The following is a 17,132-nucleotide window of genomic DNA, read 5'->3' as shown; positions in this document are numbered from 1 at the left end:
AGACAGAGACAGAGAGAGTGAGAGAGAGAGAGAGCGTGCACATGCACACAAGGGGGGGGGGGGGGGGCCCAGAGAGAAGGCAGGGAGACACAGAATCCGAAGCAAGCTCCAGGCTCTAAGCTGTCAGCACAGAGACCAACCCAGGGCTCAAACCCACAAATCCAGAGATCATGACCTGAGCCCAAGTCCCTCAACTGACTGAGCAACCCAGGCCCCCCTAACTTTCTGAAACTTTTGAATGACACTGTAACACATTTCATAACTAAAGCTATTAGGGAGTACAGTAGGCATTGTATAACTTCCAGATTCTAAGTGTTTATATATATTCCTTCTCTCTCCCTCTCTCTCTCTCTCTCTTTCTCTCTCTCTCCCTATCTTTGTGTGTGTGTGTGTGTGTGTGTGTGTGTGCGCGCGCGCTACAAAAAACGGGAAATTATAGATGAGAGAAAAGCATAGTGAAAGTTGCTAACAATTGTAATGACTACTACGAGATGCTATTTAATGATCTCAGAAAGTCTTTCAAGATACAACATATTTTCATCTGTCACAATGTTTTAGAACAGTATAAAAGTACCGCCTTAAAGTACAGGAATGGAAAAATAAGAGCAAGAGTCTATGATCATATTCTGTTATATACAGCAGATAATACAAAGTAAACTTTTCAGAAGACTGCAAGGTAATTTAATTTTCTTCCTGTGAAGATAACATGACACTTAAAGATGAAGATGCCAAGAATTTATAAACCAAATTCATGGTATTTTATTCACATATTATAGAGTTCATTCATTTTGGTCATATCTGCTTAGGAGTTTCATAACTACAACAGTGTAATCTAACAATGCAACACATGAGTAGGTTTAGAATAAATATGCAATTTTCAATATTTTAATCCATGTCATGTTTGAGCACCCTGCAGTTTTAACTTATCTAAACTAATACTAAATATCAAAGCAAATTCCATAGCAGTTATACAAAACAAAATCCATCAGAGCAACTTTCTGAACCACAAAAAAAACACTTCCTAGAAACAGAAAGAGAAGACTAGTTCTTAACAGCCCACCTAGGGATAAACTAGATGTTACCAATGCTTCCTGCTGAGTTACTATGATCACAGTTCTTTGTGGCACAAATTTTTTGAGCAACCCTGGAAACAACTTCAAAGTTTTCTCAGAATCCCACAGTGACACGATTAAGATTTAAGTAAACTGCCCTCTTAGGAGGTTTCAGGAACTAGCTGGCAAAGCATGCTTAATTCTGTAAAGGGAAGGGGAAGACTGGGAAAGACGGATGGATGGATGGATGGATGGGTTGGAGAGGGAGAGAAGAAAAGTAGGAAGGAAAGAAAGTCAAACCAATATAGATGAAGACATACTTATGAAGACAGACAGATCTTCACTTACATATCTGTATCTATGTATATCATCACACATATGTGTATGTGTACAACCATAGTGTATGCTCTTACCTCATTAAATGCTTCTCAAAAAACCGATTACACAATTGAGTACAAAAATGTATAATCTCAGAGTAAAGACTTCACTATTAACTAAAGTTTTGGAGATTTAAAAATTAGGGCTACCACTATAATTTGACACTGCTAATCCTCCATATTGTTATCTTCCACTCTATTACTGACTTTATTAAAAATATGAACCGTACACTCATCTCAATGGACAACTGACTACTTAAACACTGTCGTTTACCACCTTCTAACCTCAGATTTCTTTTTATTCTGGATTTTCACTCTAATCTCCCACAGCCCCAGTGACCACCTATAAGAAGAAAATTTCAAATTTTATTTATGACTACCATGCTTCTGAATCGAGACTCACACTTCAAGCTGCCTGCTGGCTATCTCCACCAACATATCACTGATTTTCTTCATGAATTAAGGGCATAATTATAAATTCTTTTTCCTTAAAGTAAAAACTGTAATATTAACACACTTCACTTTGGTAACTAGATGTACATAACTTCAACCTTTCTAGGTTACATATAATCTATTAAGGAGTCTTGATATTTAATGAAATCTTACTAAAATTTGTGGTAAATAAAAAACACTTTCTCAAAGCAAATAAGACCATTAACTTTTACACAATTTTAGATAAACATAGACCAGACTCATTTAAAATAAGATATACTATAAAGAAACTTATAAAAAGATGGAGCAAAAAAAATTGCTTTTCTATGTTTAAAGGTGAACTCCAAAAATTTTTTTTAAATCTGCTTTTTAAAAATAAGTCACAGAGTGCCTGGGTAGCTCAGTTAGTTAAGTGATTAATTCTTGATTTGCACTCAAAGTCATGATCTTGTAGTTTGAGGGACAGACCCCCACATCAGGCTCTCCACTGAAAGCATGAAGCCTGCTTGGGATTCTCTCTTCCTCTACCTCTCTGCTCCTCCCCCATTTTCTCCCCCTTTTTCTATCTCTCTCAAAAACAAGTAATAAACATTTTTTAAAAATAAAAAATATTAAAAATAGAACTACCCTACAACCCAGCAATTGCACTACTAGGTATTTATCCACGGAATACAGGTATGCTGTTTCAAAGGGGCACATGCACCCCAATGTGTATAGCAGCACTATCAACAATAGCCAAAGTATGGAAAGGACCAAATGTCCATCAATGGATGAATGGATAAAGAAGATATGGTATGTGTGTGTGTGTGTGTGTATATATATATATATATATATATATATATATACACACACACATATATACATACACACACACACACACACACACACACACACACACACACACAATGGAGTATAACCTGGCAATCAAAAAGAATGAAATCTTGCCATTTGCAACTACGTGGATGGAACTAGAGGGTATTATGCTAAATGAAATTAGAGAAAGACAAATATCGTATGATTTTACTCGTATGAGGATTTTAAGATACAAAACAGATGAACATAAGGGAAGGGAAGCAAAAATAATATAAAAACAGGGAGGGGGACAAAACAGAAGAGACTCTTAAATATGGAGAACAAACTGAGGGTTACTGGAGGGGTTGTGGGAGGGGGGATGGGCTAAATGGGTAAGGGGCATTAAGGAATTTACTCCTGAAATCATTGTTGCACTATATGCTAACTAACTTGGATGTAAGTTTCAAAAATAAATTACATTAAAGAAAACTAAAAAATAAAAATAAAAATAAAATAAAAAATAAAAGGCTAAAACTTAAATTTTTAATTAGACCCCAAACCAGGATTTGTGGTGGATATACATATACACACACAACCACACAACTCTCAAGAAAAAAAAAAGAACTAGAGAGCTATTTCCAGGTAATAACTTCATCACCTAATAAACAACAGAACTAAATCACTATACATCACACAAGGTTCAATTACTCCACAATCACATCAACATAAGGATCAATTTTTCTTCAGCAACCACAAGAAAATCCTTACAAAGAAGCTACAGTTAAAATTTTGATTAGGTCAGACTATTCCAATTAATATTCAGAACAGATCATAATTTATAACTACCTACAAATTTTCTGAGACTATCTAGTGTCTACATATAAAACACCAGTGCAATAGCTCACTTAAAAGAAATGAAAGCAGAAAGCTTTAAAATAAAAGTTTGTTATCAAAAGCAAAAAGAGAGCAGGAATTGAACTAGTAACTAAAATCCAAATTATCACCTCACTTCCAGGAAACCTCTTTGTGCCTTAAAAAGTTATAGTTCTTAATATCAATAGCACAATTTTACTTTGGTGTTATTGTATTTAAACACATGTTTATCTTCAAAGAAAAGTTTGATTTTTTTTAACTAAAATTATAAAAAATAATACCTAGACTAATATATCAAGAGAAAAGAATTGAGCAATTGACAATGCACACGTATATTAAAAATTGGTATATGACAAGGGCCATTACAAATCCATGGAGAAAGAATGGATAATTGAATCCCTGGTGCCAGAGAAAGACCATTCACCAGTCAAAGAAAGGGAGTGGGGGCAGCAAATAAAAGAGATCATATGGCAAGCAGACTTAAAATGGACCTAAATACATTTCTACGTTTTGCAAGATGGTGGAATATTAACACTAAGAAGCTCTAAAGTTAAAGATATCTAAGTAGTCCTTAGAGCAAGCACTAAAAAAAGAAAAAAAAGTACATAAAAATGGACTAAAAAAAAAAATGTCTTCTTCCAAGTTTCCAGTTTCTGTGCAAGGAGCTTGGAGGTCCTCACTTAGTCCTAACAGCAAGTAAAAAAGCTAAGGAAACTGAAAACTCAACAACTCTTTTTAGATCCATAAGAGAAGCAAGGTCACCCTACAAACTATTGCCCCCAAAACTGAAGGGACTACAAGCAGAGAGAGAATCACAATCTACCAGAACAAAACCAGCTAAAACCTCAGAGGGAATGAGAGCCAGAACAGGAAACAGTAAACTGATAAACTGCAGGAGGCTCAGTGTGGACAGGTCTGAGAGTGAAAAACTCAAAGGGTGCCCAGTCATAGAGAGACCCTCATACCTTTGTGCATTTTACCTCTGGGAGCTTAACTAAGTAAATAACAGGGGGAAAGCCGCTTATTTACGCTTCCAAGTAGGGGAAACACAGAGGAATCATTTTGAAATGAGCCAGAGCATTCTGTTCTTAACAGGGCCTGTCCTTGGTAAAAGCTAGTTTACCAGAGCCTAACCTACTAGGGCATTACAAGAGCCTAAGTGACACGGGGAAGGGAAATACCTAACTCCAGCCAGCTTTAGAATTCCACATGCAAGAAAGCAAAATATCCAACTCCAGCACATTCTAACTATCCTGCCCCACCTAAGAGGAAAAGAAAAACTGAGAAAGGCTTATAAAGTTCAGTCTAGAGACACAGGCTCACTAAGAGACTGAGGCCTAACCACAGGACTATAGAACAGTTTCCTTCCCCCAACACCTCACCACATTAGTAACAGCCTATTACAGTAATTCCTTTCACCTGGTACATCATGCCCAGCTATCAAGAAAAAAATTACAAGGCACATCAAAATTCAAAAATCACAATTTGAAGACACAGAGCAGCATCATAACCAGACACGGCAGAGACGCTGGAATTATCAGACCAGGAATTTAAAATTAAAACAATGATTAGGGCACTCTCCTGGCTCAGTAGGTAAAGAACCTTGGACTCTTAATCTCAGGGTCATGAGTTCAATCCCCACAATGGGTGTGGAGCCTACTTTTAAACAAACAAACAAACAAACAAACAAACAAAACAGAAGAATGATTAATACTAAGGACTCTAATGGATCAAGTAGATAGCATACAGAAACAGATGAGCAAGGTAAGCAGAGAGATGAAATTCCACAAAGAAAAGGAACTACAGCAGAAATGAAGAGTGCCTTCGATATAATCATATCATTAGTAGACTGGACACAGCTGAGGAAAGAATCTCTGAGCTAGAAAATATATCACCATACCCTTGATATATCACAGAATCCTTGAAAACTGTAAAACATTAAGAACAGAGACTAGAAAAAAAAAATACAGAATATCCAAGGACTACAAAAAGTATAACATACACATAATGGGAAAAGCTAAAGGAGAGAAAGAATAGAACAGGAGAAATATTCAAAACAATAATGACTGACAGTTTTCCTAAATTAATGTTAGATATCAAACCACAAATCAATAAAGTTCAAAGAACACCAAGCAGCATATATGCCCAAGAAAAAAACCACACAACAACACAACTACATCTAGACATACCTTATTAAAACTACAGAAAAATAAATATAAAGAAAACCCTGAAAGAGGCCAGAGGGGAAAAAAACCACCTTACCTATAGAAGAACAAGGATAATTGCATCCAACTTCTCCTCAGAAACCATGCAAACAAGAGAGTGGAGTGAAATATTTATTGTTGACAAGGGAAAAAAAAAAAAACAACCTAGAATTCTGTACCCTGAGAAAGTATCCTGACTTTATCGCACCAAAAAAAAATTGAGAATATTTGTTGCTAGTGGACCTGCTCTGCAAGAAATGTTAAATGTTCTCTAAAGAGGAAGAAAACAATGCAGATAAGAAACTCATCTACATAAAGAAAGGTGGAATATTAAAGAAAAAACAATTTTATTTTTCTTATTCTTAATTGCTCTAATAGATAACAGTTCATTCAAAATAATACTGTAACAACATAAAAATAATGTAATAATGTAATCAAAGCAACAATGTAATTGATTTTGTATGTATATATATGAGGGGTGTGTGTGTGTGTATGTGTGTGTATGTGTGTGTCATGAATACTTAGATATAACTGAATGATAGCAATGACATAAGGGACAGGAAGAAGGAATTAGGATTACATTATTATCATAAGGTATACCCACTACCTATGAAAAGCTATAGTGTTATTTGAAAGTAGAGTAGGATTAGTTGTAAATGTATATTACAAAACTAGGGCAACCACTAAAAAAAGTTTAAAAAAAGTATAATCAATTACTAAGAAAAGAGAGAAAAATGGAACCATATAATATGTTCAATTAAAACCACAAAAGGCAGAATAAGTGGGAAGACAGAAAATCAAAACAAACAACAAGGGAACAAAAAGAAAACATGAACAAATGTAGTAGATATGAATCCATCTATATTAATAATCACTTTTTTTTGGGGGGGGGGGGACAGAGAGAGACAGAGCATGAACGGGGGAGGGGCAGAGAGAGAGGGAGACACAGAATCGGAAACAGGCTCCAGGCTCCGAGCCATCAGCCCAGAGCCTGACGCGGGGCTCGAACTCACGGACCGCGAGATCGTGACCTGGCTGAAGTCGGACGCTTAACTGACTGCGCCACCCAGGCGCCCCATTAATAACCACTTTTAATGTCAATAGTCTAAGTATACCAATTAAAACACAAGCATTACCAGAGCTGATCAAAAAAAAACACGACTAAACTACATGTTGTATACAAGAAATCTACTATAAAGACATACAGATTAATTAAGCACATAAAAAATAATAAATAAAATAAAAAGCACATGAAGAAATGCTCTACAACATTTGCCATTAAGGAAATGTAAATTCAAACAATGAGATACTACCACACTCCTATTAAAATGGCCAGAATGCAAGGGCGCCTGGGTGGCGCAGTTGGTTAAGCGTTCGACTTCAGCCAGGTCACGATCTCGCGGTCCGTGAGTTCGAGCCCCGCGTCGGGCTCTGGGCTGATGGCTCCGAGCCTGGAGCCTGTTTCCGATTCTGTGTCTCCCTCTCTCTCTGCCCCTCCCCCGTTCATGCTCTGTCTCTCTCTGTCCCAAAAATAAATAAAAAACGTTGAAAAAAAAATTTTTTTTTAAATAAATAAATAAAATGGCCAGAATGCAGAACTCTGGCAACACTAAGTGCTGGCAAGGATGTGGAGCAACAGAAACTCTCATTCACTGCTGGTGGGAAAACAAACTGGTACAGCCACTTTGGATAACAGTTTGGCAGTTTCTTACAAAGTCAAACATACTCTTAACATATGATATAGCAATCATACCCCTTGGTAATTTACCCAAAGGGGTTGAAAACATAAATACACAAAATCTGCACATGAATGTTTATAGCAGCTTTACTGGTATTTGCCAAAACTTGGAAGCAACCAAAATGTCCTGCAGAAGCCAATCTGAAAAGCTGACATACTTACTGTATGATTTTAACTATATGACACTCTGCAAAAGGTAAAACTATAGAGACAGTTAAAAAGATCAGTAGTCACCAGGGGTTGGGGGAAGAGTGAAATGAAGGCCAAGTACAGAGGATTTTTAGAACAGTGAAATTACTTTGTAAGATACTATAATGGTCAATATGTGTCAATGTAAAAGCTGGTGAACATGAATAAGGGCTATAGTCTAGCTGACAATATTGTCAATTTCCTGGTTTTTTATTATACTACAGTTGCATAAGATGCTATCCTGCGGAGAAACCGATTAAGTTTTCATGTGTCTCTCTGTATTATTTGTGTAATATTCCATGACTCTATAATCATGTCAAAGTTAAAAGTAAAATAAAGATAATAATAAAACAGAGTACATAGTGACAAATATAATAAAAAGCCAAATATATTAGTTGTGTAAGTAAATGTATATGGACTGAACTTACATTTTCAAATAAAATGATTTTTTCAGATTGGAACTCCAAATATAGCCCAAATTTATGTGGCATATGAGACAGACATATAAAGTGTTTCAAGAAGATAAAGACATACTAGGCAAATGCAAGCAAAAAAAAAAAAGGTAACTAAAAATTTGGAAGTCAAGCCAAAATACATTAAATGAAATAAAGAGCATACTTTTTGTTGTTGTTGTTGTTGTTGTTGACTTTTTTAATTCAATTTTAATTTTTTTTAATTTACATCCAAATTAGTTAGCATATAATGCAACAATGATTTCAGAAGTAGATTCCTTAATGCCCCTTACCCATTTAGCCCATCCCCCCTCCCACAACCCCTCCAGTAACCCTCAGTTTGTTCTCCATATTTAAGAGTCTCTTCTGTTTTGTCCCCCTCCCTGTTTTTATATTATTTTTGCTTCCCTTCCCTTATGTTCATCTGTTCTGTGTCTTAAAGTCCTCATATGAATGAAGTCATATGATTTTTGTCTTTCTCTGACTGACTAATTTCACTTAGCATAATACCCTCCAGTTCTATCCACATAGTTGCAAATGGCAAGATTTCATTCTTTTTGATTGCCGAGTAATACTCCATTGTATATATATACCACACCTTCTGTATCCATTCATCCATCGAAGGACCATCTGGGCTCTTTCCATACTTTGGCTATTGTGGATAGTGCTACTAAAAACATGGGGGTGCATGTGTCCCTTTGAAACAGCACACCTTGGCACAAAAACAGACACATAGACCAATGGAATAGAATAGAAACCCCAGAACTAGACCCACAAACGTATGGCCAACTCATCTTTGACAAAGCAGGAAAGAACATCCAATGGAAAAAAGACAGTCTCTTTAACAAATGGTGCTGGGAGAACTGGACAGCAACATGCAGAAGGTTGACACTAGACCACTTTCTCACACCATTCACAAAAATAAACTCAAAATGGATCAAGGACCTGAATGTGAGACAGGAAACCATCAAAACCTTAGAGGAGAAAGCAGGAAAAGACCTCTCTGACCTCAGCCGTAGCAATCTCTTACTCGACACATCCCCAAAGGCAAGGGAAGTAAAAGCAAAAGTGAATTACTGGGACCTTATGAAGATAAAAAGCTTCTGCACAGCAAAGGAAACAACCAACAAAACTAAAAGGCAACCAACGGAATGGGAAAAGATATTTGCAAATGACATATCGGACAAAGGGCTAGTATCCAAAATCTATAAAGAGCTCACCAAACTCCACACCTGAAAAGCAAATAACCCAGTGAAGAAATGGGCAGAAAACATGAATAGACACTTCTCTAAAGAAGACATCCGGATGGCCAACAGGCACATGAAAAGATGTGCAGCGTCGCTCCTTATCAGGAAAATACAAATCAAAACCACACTCAGGTATCACCTCACGCCAGTCAGAGTGGCCAAAATGAACAAATCAGGAGACTATAGATGCTGGAGAGGATGTGGAGAAACGGGAACCCTCTTGCACTGTTGGTGGGAATGCAAATTGGTGCAGCCGCTCTGGAAAGCAGTGTGGAAGTTCCTCAGAAAATTAAAAATAGACCTACCCTATGACCCAGCAATAGCACTGCTAGGAATTTATCCAAGGGACACAGGAGTACTGATGCATAGGGGCACTTGTACCCCAATGTTCACAGCAGCACTCTCAACAATAGCCAAATTATGGAAAGAGCCTAAATGTCCATCAACTGATGAATGGATAAAGAAATTGTGGTTTATATACACAATGGAGTACTACGTGGCAATGAGAAAAAAATGAAACATGGCCTTTTGTAGCAATGTGGATGGAACTGGAGAGTGTGATGCTAAGTGAAATAAGCCATACAGAGAAAGACAGATACCATATGGTTTCACTCTTATGTGGATCCTGAGAAACTTAACAGGAACCCATGGGGGAGGGGAAGGAAAAAAAAAAAAAAAAAAGAGGTTAGAGTGGGAGAGAGCCAAAGCATAAGGGACTGTTGAGAACTGAGAACAAACTAAGGGTTGATGGGGGGGTGGGAGGGAGGAGAGGGTGGGTGATGGGTATTGAGGAGGGCACCTTTTGGGATGAGCACTGGGTGTTGTATGGAAACCAATTTGACAATAAATTTCATATATAAATAAAAAGAAAAAAAAAAAAAAAGAAACAGCACACCTGTATCCCATGGATAAATGCCTAGAAGTGCAATTGCTGGGTCATAGGGTAGTTCTATTGTTAGTTTTTTGAGGAACCTCCATACTGTTTTCCAGAGTGGCTGCACCAGCTTGCATTCCCAAAAGAGCATACTTTTTAATGCTAGAAATTGCACCTGGAATTAAAGATACAACCTAAAACCATATTCAATAGCATAGATCTGATAGCTATCTACCAACCTTTGAACTCCCAATAAAAGAATGCACTTTTTTCAAATGTTCAAAACATAGTTATAAAAAGTGAGCATAAATTAAGCCACAATAAAAACCTTATAAAGTTTCATACAGAGAAAATACTCTGAACATTCTCAGATAACAATGCAATAAAACTAGAAATTAATAACAAAGGGACCATTTAATCTTCTTTAATAGAAAATTCTCAAAAGCCAGAAAATTCATCACTAAACTATTCTAGAGCAGTAAAAAAGAGGAAAACTTCTGTAATATTTATGAAGTAAATGACAATCCTAATAAAGAATACACACACACACACACACACACACACACACACACACACACACCAATTAGCCAATCCACAAATTGTGATTATCACGATCAACTCAGGTTCACTCCAGCAAAGGACTGTGGAATGTCAAGAAATCTAATTCCCCCAAATTAACAGGTTTATTGAAAAGATCTGATGATTGCCACTTTAATCACATATTCAAACTTGGAACTACTTGGAATTATGGACCTGATGGCCTCTGCATCATCTATGAAGTATATTCTTACCAAGAATGTTTAATCTAAATGCTATCAAGTCTTTAGACTAAACTTCAGTTTACAGGAAATACATGAATTAAATGAAACAATTAAACAATTCCATGAGGAAAAAATTCAGACAAAACCAGAAAAGTTTTACACCCAAGACAACTGTCACATCAATAAGTCAATGTCATGGGGAGAGGGAAGGAGTGGGGAGATTTAGCTAGATTAAAAGAAAATAAAGAAACAAAACTCTATACATATTCTCCACTAGAGTCTATTTCAAAAAAACAGTAATAAAAGCATTTTAGGACACTACGGACTAGCTGGTATTAGGGAGTGACTGTTGATTTTCTTACTTTGATAATAGTGTTGTAATTACACAGGAAAATACCCCTATTTGAATGCTCAAGTATTTAGGAGTAAAGTGTCATGATGTTTACAATGATTCACACACATACACACACATAACCACACATACATATAATCACTTACAACTAAGTAGAAATAGCAAAATATTAACAACTGTTGACTCTAGGTGGGTACACAAGTATTCAATTTCAACATTTTCTGTTGAAAAGTAGGCAAGTAACTTCTAAAATGCTCTTATTACTCAAGTGCTAAAAATAAATAAATAAGAGCAAACTTGGTTTAAAGCATCTTTCAAGTTTCATGTATGATTTAAAATCATATTTCTAAAACCAGTATTCACATTTTTAAATAAATCAAGTAGTTGCAGTAAGTGACAGAGCCAGTTGCCTAAACCAGATAGTACAGCTCCAGAATCCACACTCTTAATACTCAGTACTATTCTGTACTATACTCTCAGGTGTGATAACCTATGTTTCTAGTGATTCTGACTTGATTATGCTGGGGCAACAATATCCACCAGTCCTTTGATTTTGGTAATTTTAATAATCCAAAAGTATTCTGACACAAGCAAAGAACCAAATGTTTAGACACCATTATGTTACACAAGAAAGCATTAAAAATGGCCTCAGGTGGTTTAAGTAAATATTTAATTAACTGATAAGATCTATCTATACTCTTAACGTGAGATGAGTGACTCTAGCGAACATCTTCATAAACTGGATGATGACCTTATCTTGATTAATACATGACCCCACTGTGACTCTCTGGAAAAAAGATGGAATCAAAGCAATTCTCAGCAATGAAAATCATTATTCATGAGACAGTAAAAATTCCTTTATGCAAAAGTTTTACCTTCAGCTGTTTACCTGACTGAATAACTTACATAACAGCTTATAGCATTTTAAAGAATTCTTATGTCACTTGAAACACTTTCAGGCTTATATAAATGAACATATTTTTTTCAATGAGAGGATACCTTAAAAATAAGGATATCTGACTTTAACAGATATCACTCAATGAGTTGAAGCAAATTACAGATGTAGATGATAAAAGAAAACTGTTAATTTTCTCAAGTGTGATAATGGTATTGTCATTATGGAAAAGACCTTCAATTAGATTTGTGTATGTCATGTTTTATTTAGAGATAACTCTCTAATTTTTTAGTAAACAAAGACCAGTGGGTATTATTATTCTATAAAGTCAATCTTTATATTTTAATGAACTTAATAAACATAAATAACAATATCAATACAAAATTAAATTTTCCATCAAGTATCTGTAAGACTAAAAATATATGTGGAAATATTTCTCACCCTTGGACTGTAAGAAATAGTAAGTCAAAAAAATTTTAGTTGGGGTAGAGGACAGTAAACTAGTTCTATTAAATATGTAGATATATGAAAATTTACCTGCTTTTTCTTTCAATTAGAATGGCCACATAAGATGCTGGCAAAGCGGCACCAAAGCCAGGACTCCAAGAGTAGAATTTTCCAAGTATCCTCCTGAAATTCAAATTTGGAATTTTTGTATGAAATTTTTATTTGGTTATTTCAGTTATTACGAACAGAAGTTCCCCTTCTTCACTCCACACTCTACCTAAATGTCTCACAGCACCTCAAATTCAACATGTCCATAACCAAACTAACTCATTAGCTCTCTCCCCTATCGCCATGAACTTGCTCTCTCTCCTCTATTTTCCTAGGTTAATAGGATCAACGACGACCTACCCACTTACGTGTGACACTTTGAAACAGCCTTAGCTTCTCCCTTTTCCTTTTCCCCAGACATTAAATCATTCCCTTAAGTTTTTCCATATGCAATCGAACTCTCAAATTCTCCAATCTGCTACCCCTGCCTTAGTTAAGTCTCTTACCATCTCCGAATCTGGTTACTACAACAGCAAACTAATAAGTATCTCTCCTTCCAATAATTTAGTCAGTCACATTCATTCAGACATTCCCTAGATCCAACATTACTATGCAAACCCTCTATGTTCTCAGTTTCCTTATCAAATGGGAACAATAATATTACCTATCTCATACAGTTGTCATGAGGACTACATGAGCTATTTCCTAGCACCATGCACAGCACATGGAAAGTGCTAAGGAAATGTTACCTGTTATAATTATTATTACTACCCCTATTTCTTAACGCATGATAAATATTTAACAAATGTCACCCCTTCTTTGCTTCTACAATCCTTGATAACTTTTTCTTACGGTACTTACTAAAGTAATGTATATTTTTTTAGTTTTATTTAGATATATATGTATATCATTTTTCACTTACTAGAATATGTCCCTTGAAAGTAAAAATCTACATGGTGTTCACATGCTATAAAATGGCCATTAGCTGCTTGGGTTTTTAAAGAGATCAAAAAAAAAAAGATATTTGGAAATGTTAGGAAGATTTTTTTTCCTTTCAAAGACACTATGTTCCTAAGAAAGGGAGAAGCAGCACATAAAACTTGCAAAAAAATCATCTGAACAAAGTTGGTCCATGGATAAAAAACACATTATAAGAAAAAATGTAAATACACACACATAAAGGTTAAGGATCACCAATGAAATGATATTTTTAACTGAAGCTTAGCTTTAAAAGAATTAGAAAACCTACAGAGCATATGAAATATGGGTATTTCTAAAATGAACATCAGCAACTTCCTGTTCGAGAAAACTAGAAGTGATTCTTCCTCCAATATAAAATCCACAAAGGCCATAGGAAGTTACTGAATGTAAAAATCAAGAAAAATAACTCAATGAGTCAGTTAAAGGAGGAACATAGATGTAACTATAAGCATTTTAAGTATAAGTATTATAGGTATTTGCATTTCCACAAATTAACCAATTTCACAGAACATAAAGAAATATGCTACAACAGCAATTTATGATTATTGTAATATTTTAAGCCTAATTATTTTATAACTTTATTTTTAGCGTGTGAACAAGTATTAGAAAGTTTCCAGAGTACATATGATAGTTTCTTACACACACTTCAAGTCAATTTAAAGGCATAATTTCCTCAGTAGTATAAACCTTATCAATTATTTTCTGCATAATCTGTAAGTTTATAAATATTAATGTTGTGACGGGAAAAAATCTGTAAAGGATACTTGAAAATTATCTTTTTAATTGCAGTTAATGTATACCTACAGAACTACTCTGGGCAACAGTAATATGAAAATGATGTAAAGTTAGTATTTTAACTTGACAGATTTAAGAAAAACACTAGTTGGGATTTTCAACAATCAGTGGGAAAAAAGGTAAGAAGTAAATATCTAATAAACATGTTAAGGCATGTCACAGCACTAAAAACTGAATTCTAACTGATCTATGTCATAGGAAGCCTGTGACATAGATAATTATAAGACTTAATGAGAAGTTTCATCAATAGGATATGCCAGAAGTTAACTCACTGTTTTACCTATAAACACGAGCATTTTATAGTCTTTTTGAAGTCTAGTCACTGTATGTGGACCTCACCTACACCATGCACAGTTGCTTTGAATTCTTGATCCATGAAATTGGAAAGTTAAAATATCCTAATTAACAACTTGGTAAATATAGTAGGCCCCAGAAAGCTCATGATACACCAAAGCACTTTTGCTATATAATCATAGCAATAATTTGAAGTCTGTATTAATCTTTAAGCCAAGAGGCCCACAACTCCTATTTAACAACCTTTCTTTGAGATACATAAATGTCATTTGATAGAGAAAAAAAATATTCAAGCAGTGACCTGCACAACATTTACATAAACATCTGTTTGTTTCACAGTTCCAACAAAAGAATCTGTTTTAACCTCCAGTGGTGATTATGAGTACCAACCTTAAAATGCAAAAGAAAGCCATATACAAGGCCCCATTAGCAGTCAGAAATGAAGCAGATTGTAGGATCTCAGGGAGTAGTTTGTGTAAATAATAGTCTAATTTTCGTTTCCGGAGAATTGCTGCAATCTGGAAAGAGAAAGGCTTTTTTGTTTAATCCAACCAATTTTTCCCACCTAACTTAGCTCTTATGTGAAAGCTACTGAATAACAGCATATATTCTAAAATTAAAGTTAAAACTCTGGTATTTTACTGACTCCTCTACAAAAATACAATTTCTGGGACAGAAAAGAAGACACTTTAATCTATTGAAGGTATAATGGGTAAAATACATACCAAGAAATTACATCATGGGTCATAAAGAATAACTACCAAATGTTGTATTTATAATGCCTTAAAAACAGTGTTAAACTGAATAATGGAATGCATTTTTAAATGGCAAAAATAAAGCACAATTCAAATAGAAACTGAATGTCAAAAACAAAACTATTTACAGATATTATCAGCCTGGATATTAGAGAACCTCAGTGATAGAAACCAAAGAAATTCATTCAGCTATTCAAATAGGACTACTGTGTGACAAAACCATGCTAGGAACACAAAAAACAAAAAGTAAAATTAATAATTTCTGGCCCACTGGAGCCCGTTAAAGAAAAAAAAAAAAGCCCTGAAGAACAAAACAAACATTGAGAATCTAGTCTACTACAAGTTGGTACCACAATATTGGAACAAGTTCCTGTACCAAGGATTGCAGACATTTGTCACAAAAATATTTCATAAAGAATATCATGTTATGAGTCTTCATGACTTATTTTAAATGTAAATTTAGATTGAAAACATATTTTAGTGTTTTTTGTATGTGACCTCAGAATTTAAAAAATTTTTCAAGATTAAAACAAACAAAATAAGCTCTGAACTAATTTAGTAAGGATATTTAAAAATCAAGACATGAGATCTAAGTATTTATCAAGTACATACACAACATAAACAGAATATGAATTGCAATATGGTATGATAAGATACAGTTAGAGATCCTGAAGAATCATTAAGTGTTAGTAATACTATACGAAGTGCCTTGGGAGTTTATCAAAGAGTGAGTTTAACATAGGAGTGTGCGGCAGTTTCATTGAGAAAGGGATATGAGCTATATTTAGAAAAACAGCAGAATTTTTACAAGCCACAGGGAAAAAATATTTTTCCATCACAATGAAACAACGTATCAAAAGAGGAAAAGTTAAAACAGCATAATTAGGGAATGAGGAAGGGATTGTAAGGAAGGGCAACACTGACTTGAAAGAAGACTAGAGAACTGTATTCACTCCCCAGCATCCCGGACATAACGCTTTTCCTAAGGTCAGTGATCAATAAATCCAACGGACTTGTCTCAGTGCTCTTCTTACTCCACCCCTTTGAAGACCCTGAAACTCACCATCTCCTGTTGCATTCAATTAAATAACTTGTTAATAAGAACTATGCCATACACAGCAAAAACGATGACTAAGATCGAATCCCTGCCTTCTAGGCATGTAAAATCTTGATAAGGAAATAGACACATAAACTAGAATATGGCAAATGCTAGACTAGAGGAAGAAGAAACTGCCATAGAAATACACATTAGGAAATGACTAAAAGGAAATGGGACTGGGAAGGTGATGATGTCTAGAAGATATCACTGAACTTTCTAAGACAGAGCTTAACAAATAGGTAGAATTTTGATAAAAGAAGTTGCTATAGTTTCCATGACAATGAATTCTTTTCATCCTCTCATTATATCTCTAAATGTTTTTTCCTTCATTAGCATTTCTTCAGATCACTACTCATTCTACATATGCTCTCTTTCCAATGGCATCATCTATCATCTCAAAGTAGGAATTCCTATTATAACTCCAACCTCTTCCTTAAATTCTTAATACATCCTTCAAATATCTATTGGACATAAT

General features: G+C 35.0%; 1 protein-coding gene across 3 annotated transcripts in view; it reads right to left on the bottom strand.

The window, feature by feature from the left end:
• The window catches only part of TMEM135 (transmembrane protein 135), a 397,425-nt gene that overhangs the window by 276,666 nt on the left and 103,627 nt on the right, over positions 1-17,132 (bottom strand). For all 3 annotated transcript variants that reach the window (XM_040489574.1, XM_040489573.1, XM_040489575.1), the window contains 2 exons: positions 15,194-15,321; positions 12,776-12,868 (listed from right to left, as the gene is read on the bottom strand). In XM_040489574.1, the coding sequence (XP_040345508.1) occupies positions 12,776-12,868; positions 15,194-15,321 (221 nt within the window). The remainder of the gene's footprint in view (positions 1-12,775; positions 12,869-15,193; positions 15,322-17,132) is intronic.

The sequence above is a fragment of the Herpailurus yagouaroundi genome, unplaced genomic scaffold (genome assembly GCF_014898765.1).
Source record: "Herpailurus yagouaroundi ecotype Mexico unplaced genomic scaffold, PumYag 180, whole genome shotgun sequence".
Lineage (NCBI taxonomy): Eukaryota > Metazoa > Chordata > Mammalia > Carnivora > Felidae > Herpailurus > Herpailurus yagouaroundi.
This window is presented reverse-complemented; position numbering and strand designations above follow the sequence as displayed.